We start from the raw sequence: 9600 nt of genomic DNA on the forward strand, positions 1-9600 counted from the left end.
TCACAATACTCTCATATGTATTATTCACTCAACACATAACACTCACTACTTACAACACATAGCATTCTCTCACTTCTCACTCAACACACAACACACTACTCACTCTCACTTACAACACATAGCACTGGTAAATAGTGAGCATATGCAGATCGATGCAGTGAGTTACAGAGTAAACATATGCAAAATGTGAGGTGTACATAATTGAAATTAATGCTACAGATCAAGAGCCGAAATGTAATGCAATTACAAGATGCACAAATGCACAGGAGATGCAGGGATTATCTACGGATGAAACAGAAGAAGAATCGATGCGAAGAAATGATGATATAAGGAAAGGTGCGGTAAAGAATAGAAAAATGAGATGAAAACATAGATGAAAAGTCAAAATTATGATGAAATGTGTATGAACTGAATCAAAACATTCAAATGATATGTGATGAAATGAAATCAGAAAATGCAACTAAGTAGAAGATGTAAACACGATAAATGCAGAAGATGATAAATGTGAAACATACAGAAATGCATACAAAACACTATGACATGAGGTGAAACAGAAGATGCGGTGATGAGTAAACAGAGTGCTACAATGATGCAGAACAACAATTACACACGGAAATTAAAAAAAAATAGATGCAAAACTATATGCGATGCAGGGTTGAAGATCAACTTCTATACATGAAAACTAAAGTCACGAATGAGTTTATCCTAAAAATGCAATTGCACAAACAGGAATTCAAAGAATGTTGCGGAAACAGAATTTGATCTACTTTATTTTTTTTATTTTAAAAACAGATTTCAATTAATCTAATACAGAAATATCATTTAGAAAGAAGAGATTATCAGATTATGCTGAGGAGAGTAAGATTGAGAGAAAGAAGAAGAAGAAGAAAGAAGGAAAAGAAAGAGGGAAGAAGAAGAAATCACTTACCGTGGATGAGGTTGAGAGGAGAGGTGGCCTCCACCATGTGCGTTGCTGCCGGTTTACACAGACTCCATCGGATGAGAGAAAGAGGGAAGAAGATAAGAAGAAAGGAAAGAAAAAAGAGGAAAGAAGAGAAAAGAGACATCCGATGGTAGAGAATGGGAAGGAGAGAGGGCTTAGGCAAAGGGGAAGACGCCTCTCTTTCCTCTTCGTTGAGTTTTTTAAGAGGTTTGTTGGCAGTTACACAATTTTTCCATAAGCCCCTCTTATTTTCCTAAAATTCTAAAAACTACATCTAAAAACTAGTATTTCCTAAAGCACTAATTCCTACATTATTTTTCAAAACTAAGCTATATCTATTTTCTAAAAAGCTTTTTCACTTTATTTTTCTAACCTAACATACTAAGTTGATTGTAAACGATAAACTTTGAAATAAATCGCAAAACAAACTCATTTTTCAAGCATTTTTCATGTTTTATTCTTTTTGCACATTTTTTCGAAACTAACATAAATTTGGGTTTTTAAAACGTTTTTTCATGAAATCATGCATAGTTTAATGTGAATTAAACCTTAAAAAGGTATGCATGATCAATGTCCTCCATCCCCGGTCCAAATGAGGGCGAGGCGGGGGCAAGGCCCCGTTTCCCCTCGGTCTATTGTCATCCCTTAGAAGGATTGGGGATAGAGCGGGGCGAGGTAGGGGCAAGGCGGGGATCAAGATGGGGACGGGGACGGGGCAGGGTGGGAGAAAGCGTAAGTCCATCCCCACCTCCATCCCCGCATGGGGATGGATTTTAACCTTCATCCCCACATCCATCCCTGTTTCATGTCCTTCATCTCCGGTCCAAACGGGGTGGGGCTCCGCATTCCCCCGGTCCACTGCCATCCCAATCTCTATCTCTCACGCGCACGCACATGCAAGGCATAGTCATGTGCTGTGATCGGGCCCCGAACACATTGTTTCTTATACCCTTTTGAAAGGGTGGGGGGCGTAGGCATGGGAACCCCTCTGAAAGGAGGGGGCAGGCATACGTGGCATCCGGTGGTTGGGAACGAAACACATACAATGTGTTCGACCCTTTTGAAAGGGGTGCACAGGATGGGAGCATAAGCATCAGGTGCAATCACATTGCACACCGTGCCACTTCACCTGGCTGCCCTCCATCTCAACATTGGGCCCCAGAGCTGACAGGCTGTACTTAGAGATGGAGGGCAGTTTGGTGCAGAGGTTCATTTCTGGTGTGCAATGTGGTTGCACCTGATCTGCCCTCAAGCATGGGACCCACCCTTCCAAAGGTGGGGGCCGGCATACTTGGCATCCAGTGGTTGGGTTTGGGCCCGATCACTGGATCTGCTCACAAATGCACCACATTCACTCTCTCTCTCTCTCCTACACAAAGAAAGGTAAAAAAAAGGAAAACCCCTAAAGCATGATTGGTTTAGGTGGTATTTTCCCTCTTTGAAGTCACCATCTCGTGACTCTCAGGTTGCTTTCTGTGATTCCTCCGGCATCAGATCATCTGTCGTGCTGTTTCCCCCAAACAACCCCATATGACTAAGAAACCCGTGACACCATTAATTCATTTGTCCTCTCCTCACACACTCCCCTTTCCTAACCCCATGCTCGTGCACCAATAATACTACCCCCCCCCCCCCCCCACTTTTTCACGAGACACAGCTACAAAACCAATTGCCCACTCGCCCCTCCCTCCTATTTACCCTATATATATATTATAATATTAAACCCTGATAAATCCAAACAACACGCACACTAACCCTGTTCATCCTTTAGACTTTTACATTATTAAATGATAAAAACATTATTTGTTTCTTACGCATCGCATCCGACCTTGTTTATAAAGTTCAATTCAGTTATATTCATTATCTTTACTCATTAAACTTGTCTGCTGACGTATTTAATAATTGAAACATATGTCGAGTTTTTATTATTCCCATATGATTAATCGATGTAAACAACTTGCAACTGACTAAACTACCCCACCTGCATACTCATGCATGCACAGTTTTTTTTTTTCCTTCTTATTTTTATCCCAACACAAAGATTATGAAACAATGCAGGTTCCATTCAGAAAAGTTAAAAAAGAAAAATTAAACTGCAGTAGTACTGCACTAGGTTGCCAACCAGCTGTCTTATGTAGAAGCATGTTTGTGGCTCATATTTCACAACCCACGTTCAATAGCACCTAATGTGGCTTTTAATAATACTACTGACTATAATAATAATAATAATAGTAAATCCAACAATGATCTAGAACTTTCGATTATACATCACAAAGGGAGAAATATGTGGGTTGATATTGCCATGTATCATTTGGTGATTTCCATTCATACCATACCCATAGTAACACTAGTCCTATATAGAGGGGCAAAAACTTGATATATAAATACAAAAATATATAGGAAAAAAATCATGGTATGTCATGATAATAAAGTAAGACATCGACACGTTACAAGAATATGGGTCAACAGTCACGGCTATTGATGGAGTTGAATTGCTGCAATGACGGTGACTTTATATATAATTGCCGGTATAAATATATTTATAATGGTGAGTTTATATATAATTGCCGGTATAAATGTATTTATAATGGTGACTTTATATATTGTTGTTAAAGATATGTCTCTAACGGTGATTAAAAAATATCGTTATTAATGAGTTGTCTTTAACAGCGACATATGCGGCCGTTAAATATTACTGTTAAAACACTTTTGCTGACAAAGTTTAGCGGCCATTAAATGTTGCGGTTATTAATTAATAACGGCAACATTAGGACATTGCCGTTATATATGTGTTATTAACGGCCACATGTGCGGTCGTTAAATATCACTACAAGGAACTGCATTTTTAACGACGACTTGTTAATGATGACCAAAAAAGTTTATGTTAAAAACAAAATAATAATGGTGCTACAAATGTCATTGTTATAGATAAATAACAGTGACATTCTGGTGTCACCGTTTAGAGTAACAATATAACGGTGACATGCAAAGTCGCCGTTATGGGGTAACTATAGAGTAAACCTATTAACGAAGATAACGACGACATGCAAAGTCGCCGTCATAGAGGCTATAGACGAATCAAACAGGGGTAATTTCATAATTTACCTTTCAAAAAAGGTATAAAACCTAAAATCGGGTTTATGAAAACCCTAAATGCACGAATTTTTTTTCTTTGTTCGACGCCGCTCCTCTGACTCGATGACTCTTTGCTGAAAAAAGTGCCAATACCTGTTATGGGATTTTCAGGTAGGGCAGTGAATCTTGTTCAATGAAAGAGTGCCAATACTTGTTATGGGATTGGCATAGGGTCATACCTGTTTATGGTTTGGTGAGGGCTTACCAGTAAGGCTACACTTGAGTTTTGTTGTTTCCAGTATTTTATGCATTTATTGTAATATATTGTTAGTGGTAGGTATTGGGTGCGGAGCAAACAATATATATTTTTTGCCACTAGCCAATAACGGCAACAAAAAGAGTGGCCATCTAGTTTTGGCCTCTGTTGATTAATGACAGCGACATATAAATGTTGCCATTAAAGGGTACACTAAATAGAAGCGACTTATCGACTTAATTGTCGCTGTTATAGGGCCGTCATCGTTATAGGATAAGTCACCGCTATTGGGTGTATTCTTTAACGATGACATAAATTTTGCCATTATTAATCAAAAAAGGCCAAAACTAGACCGCCACTTTTTGATGTTGTTATAGACTTTCGTCGTCGCTATTGACCCATATTGTTGTAGTGACATATTTTTTATGATATTTTACCTGTTTCAAAATTTTAATGATATTTTATATAAATCGAGCCATAAAACTCAACTAGTTTCGAAGGATTTCAATTGATAATTAATTGATTTAGGTTTAGATATTTTATCAACTTTACAACTTAATGGGATTTCTCTAAGTTTCAGTTCTAATCCAAATAGATATAGATCTAAATCTTAGTACAGAGCCATTTCTTATTTTATTTGTAATATTAAACGTTGGTAACATTAATCACATCGTACTGTTCTTGTTTGAAACAAATAGCAGTAAACATATTTTTGTATTCTAATTATAAATTATTAATAATGTTACCATTAATTTGGCACATATAGCCAATAATATAAGCAATATCTGATATTGATAGGCAATAATATGTTGGCTGTATATTGGCTTGCGACAATGAGAATAGAATCTGCATTACCTGCATATATGCGAGTCTGTAGGCATGCATACGTATGTGCTGCAGATGCGTGTGCATTTCTTACTATTGGATGGACATCAATATTAATAGGAAGCAGATCAGGTCAAGCTGAACATGAGGTTTTTTGCTCATGCCAACATCGTGGCCGTCCGTTTTGTATTTTGAAAAGTTAAAAAGTCAACAGAACAGCTATATGCTACGTGGCATTCATCCAAAATGCAAACAGACGGCCACGATGTTGGCATGAGCAAAAAGCTCATGTTCAGCGTGACCTGATCTGCTTCCATATTATTACTGTTATTATTATTTATTAGTAGTGTTATTATTATTATTGGTGGAATTCCAATGCTACCAATGAACAGCTAAGGATTAGCAGGAAAAAAAATGAAAACCTATGGGCAGCATAGCAGTTCAGAGTATCACAAATGAAGCACACTGCAAGATTTTTCTGTAAATAAGAGCATGTAAAGTTGATACGACAGCTTATGGGTACTAGTGGGTGTTGAGAAATGTACTATATCCGTGATTGCCACAGGGTTGAGCATCCCCAAGTGCGCTCAGGATCAGAAACTACTCTGCACTCCGCCATTGATCAGAGCCAATAGTTTTCACCATAACTTCGAAATTCTAACCAACTTGTGACTTACAAGTATCAATTGGAAGTGGGCCCCTTCCATGAAGATCGCACAAACACAAGCTTGGTGTATAGTATAAACGAGTGACTGCAGTGTGTGGCTGTTGCTGTGCCTTTCAGACACTTTACTGCTCAGCTGCTCTCTTTTTGTGTTGTTCTTGCTGGTACTCTGAAAATGTCTCCTTTACCAATGAAGCTTTAAGAGTTGCACCACTATTGCTTTTTCTCCTCACTATCCATTTCTCTTATTGATATGATTAGTAGAAGTTATGAGGCATTCATATTTATAACTTTCTGGTAGTCCTATCTTAGTTCAACTGCACACAAGAATATTGAATGCAGCTAGTCTTTTCCCTAGTCATTCATGTGATTGTCCTGCCAAACTCAAAACACAAGAAAATCTCCAATTTGTGTTCCAAATTGAAGATAACATCCTCTACTTAGAGAATTGTTTCGTTACAAGAGATGAGTGTATTCCGTGGATTTCTCTTCGATTTGATCGTTGTCTTCTGTCTTCTGCTAGAGGCCAGCTACGTGTTAGGAAGACCCCATTACCACCATAAGCATAAACGTATGGATTCTGGTTTATATGGTTCTATTTCTCAACCACCTGCTTACCCTCCTTCAGAGTCTCCGGATCCCGGCAATGCCAGTAATTCAAGCTCGGAATCTTGCATCTTTGATGTGAGATCGTTTGGTGCAGTTGGTGACTGTTCCACCGATGATACAAGTGCATTTAGAGAAGCTTGGGATGCTGCATGCAAAGCTGAAGATGGTGTTCTTCTTGTTCCATCTGGCTATACTTTCACAATCACTTCTACGATCTTCGCGGGGCCTTGCAGGAGCGGGTTCACGTTTCAAGTGGGTGCCTGCGATCGAACAGTTATCTGAAATAATTTGTCTGATTTGCTTATGGTCTTGTTCTAGTTTTCACAAAATTCTGATATGTTCTCTGTTCCTTATGAGAAGATAGATGGAGTTCTAATGCCACCAGATGGACCTGATTGCTGGCCTAAATCAGATAGTCCACGCCAATGGATAGTATTTTACAGAGTAGATGGAATGACGCTTCAAGGAGGAGGAGTAATTGAAGGCAATGGACAGAAGTGGTGGGATCTTCCCTGCAAACCACACAGGGTAATCATCATCAATCAATTTCATTTTCAGTTCGTAGTTCAAAATTCAGCTATATCCATTCTTTTGAAGCCAATGTTATTTGATCAAGTTTTCATCTTCTACTTTATTTCAGGGCCCAAATGGATCTACATTGCCTGGGCCTTGTGACAGCCCTGTAGTAAGTTCAAGAACATACTCTGTTTCAATATGAAAATATGATATACAGGGTTTCCCATTTTGAAAGATTCAATTTTTATTTCAGGCCATTCGGTTCTTTGAGAGCTCAAACTTGACAGTAAGGCAGATCAGAATCCAAAACAGCCCTCAATTCCATGTCAAATTCGATTCCTGCGATACCGTACTCATCGACAGCATTTCCATTTCTTCCCCTGCAACGAGCCCCAATACTGATGGGATTCACATTGAGGGCACAAAGTATGTTGGCATATACAATTCACTCATAAGCAATGGTAAAAACCCATAATCCCCCCTTTATTACTATTTCACTAGAAAAAATTCTTTACATTTAGCTTGTTTGGTTCTTTCAAGTTGTTGGTCTGAGGCAAGGTTGATGTACTTGATCAGGCGACGATTGCATATCGATTGGACCTGGTTGTTCACAAGTTGACATAGCAAATGTTACGTGTGGGCCTAGTCATGGCATCAGGTACAATAATTCTAGTGGATTGTAGTGTTCATTCTTAGTCTTCTTCTCTTGTTTCTTTAGTAAATATAACTACTTACCGTTTTGGAATTTACTCATTACCAGCATTGGAAGTCTCGGAGTCCATAATTCACTGGCCTGTGTTTCAAATATATCAGTCTCCAACTCAGTCATACGAAACTCGGATAACGGCGTAAGGATCAAAACATGGCAAGGAGGGATGGGGACTGTATCAGGCATTTCTTTCAGCGATGTCTATATGGAGAATGTTAGAAACTGCATCATCATAGATCAGTACTACTGCTTGTCAAAGGCATGCAGGAACCAGACATCTGCTGTATTGGTTGCAGATGTTGCATACAGAAATATTAAGGGAACGTATGATGTTCGAAGCCCGCCGATCCATTTTGCTTGCAGTGATACCATGCCCTGCGCCAACATAACACTGGGAGAAGTGGAGCTTCTTCCTGAAGAAGGAGAGATGGTTGCAGATCCTTTCTGTTGGAATGCTTATGGGGGATTGGAGTCCCTCACTATTCCCCCTATAGCATGTTTGCAAGAGGGAGCACCTCTGTCTCTCACAGAGGGCTTCTCTTACGGCTGCTAGTGTGCTAGGCATGAGTTTCTGTGCTACCATTTTTGAGAGAACCACGGAATACTAGATTGTAAAAAAAAAAAATTGTCATATTTTAAATAACTCGGTCTCGTGACGCGTACTTTTGCGTGAAATATTGTGCATTGTCTTTTACTCCCTTTTTTGCAGTATTCCCGTGACTTGTGATGGATGGTTCTACAAACAAGTCAACAATCACAAATTTCATGGCATTGAAGCATCCAAATTCACAATGAACGAAAAATTCTTTATGTGAGATTTTTGGTAAATATACAACAAAATTATGGAATTAAAGGTCAAAATAAATTGGTGGTACTATTTAGTGTTTGCGGTCAATACTTACGTATTAGTAGGGGGGTGTCAACGGGTCGGGTTTGGTTCATACCCATGTGGAACAAGACCTGACCCTGATTTTTCGGTATGGTACCAGGTCTAAGCAGACCATAAGAGAAACCATACACGAACCCAATAAGAACTACTACATGAACCACACAAACCCAATAAGAACTACATGAACCAAACCCTAGCCATACCCAGTAAAATAATATTTTTTATTATTTTTACATTGAAAAATTGCAGGTCTTAATCAAACTCAGGTCAAGCCTAGGTCTGGTATAAAATTTCACAAACTATACCCAGATCCATGTATTAATTGGACCTTTGGGTCCAGACCCGGGTCTTCTTATTTATCACCATATCGGACCCTATATGGTTTGGTATGGGCCGGGTACAGGTAAACCCGATCCATAGCTAGTAAGTGGCCCAGTGCAAATAATTTGGTGAATATAAAGAATCAAACACACAATTTTTGAGATGCACACACGTACATAAACACATTTTTATGTAATTCGGCCCATATTGTGACCTATGTCCACAAAAAACCCTCTCTCTCTACTTGACGGAGAGAGGGAGGAGGTGATCTTTATTTATAGAAACAAGAGAGAGGTTTCTTATGAGATTGAACTTCTCATGAGTACAATCAAATACATGAATGATTCTACAACTACTGATCTTTTTGGAATGCTTATTATGTTGGTTTTCATAATGAAGATGAGTCTTTCTTGGCATCCTACTTGGGAGAGGTATCTTCTGATCAAGAGTCTCCATATGAGTCCTTGATTTACTTGGAGTCCTCATCTTACTGGGATTCTTTAATGGAACTCTGGAGTAGTTGTTGGATCTGGACTAACTAGTGATGAACATAGAACAAATGGATGCAAGCTAGGATCCACTACTTTAACACGCCCCCTCAAGCCAACCTCTAAATTGGTTAAACTTAGTCCTGACAACGGTTTGGTGAGAATATCCGTCACTTAATCTTAAGAGGAAATGAACTTGACAATAGTGTGATTGTTAGAGACCTTCTCACAGATGAAGTGATAGTCAATCTTAATATGTTTGGTTCGAGCATGAAACACTGGATTAGCAGCAAGGTAGCACTCAA

General features: G+C 38.9%; 1 protein-coding gene across 1 annotated transcript; it reads left to right on the top strand.

Annotated features, from left to right (window-relative positions):
* The first annotated feature begins 6228 nt into the window (after positions 1-6228).
* On the top strand, positions 6229-9329 carry LOC149839532 (polygalacturonase At1g48100-like). The gene is made up of 6 exons (XM_090004886.1): positions 6229-6624; positions 6733-6900; positions 7013-7057; positions 7142-7349; positions 7465-7546; positions 7649-9329. The coding sequence occupies exons 1-6, from the start codon at positions 6229-6231 to the stop codon at positions 8148-8150; spliced, it is 1401 nt and encodes a 466-aa protein (XP_089861012.1). The 3' UTR covers positions 8151-9329.
* Positions 9330-9600: the final 271 nt, after the last annotated feature.

Source organism: Nuphar pumila, chromosome 4, assembly GCF_984573655.1.
Source record: "Nuphar pumila chromosome 4, dmNupPumi1.hap1.1, whole genome shotgun sequence".
Lineage (NCBI taxonomy): Eukaryota > Viridiplantae > Streptophyta > Magnoliopsida > Nymphaeales > Nymphaeaceae > Nuphar > Nuphar pumila.

What these genes read in the sequence shown, in the direction of transcription:
- LOC149839532 (XM_090004886.1), top strand. Translation starts at nt 6,229, where the DNA reads ATGAGTGTATTCCGTGGATTTCTCTTCGATTTGATCGTTGTCTTCTGT. An exon ending in GGAGCGGGTTCACGTTTCAA is followed by an intron (nt 6,625 to 6,732) that starts GTGGGTGCCTGC and finishes CCTTATGAGAAG; the next exon opens with ATAGATGGAGTTCTAATGCC. An exon ending in CAATTCACTCATAAGCAATG is followed by an intron (nt 7,350 to 7,464) that starts GTAAAAACCCAT and finishes GTACTTGATCAG; the next exon opens with GCGACGATTGCATATCGATT.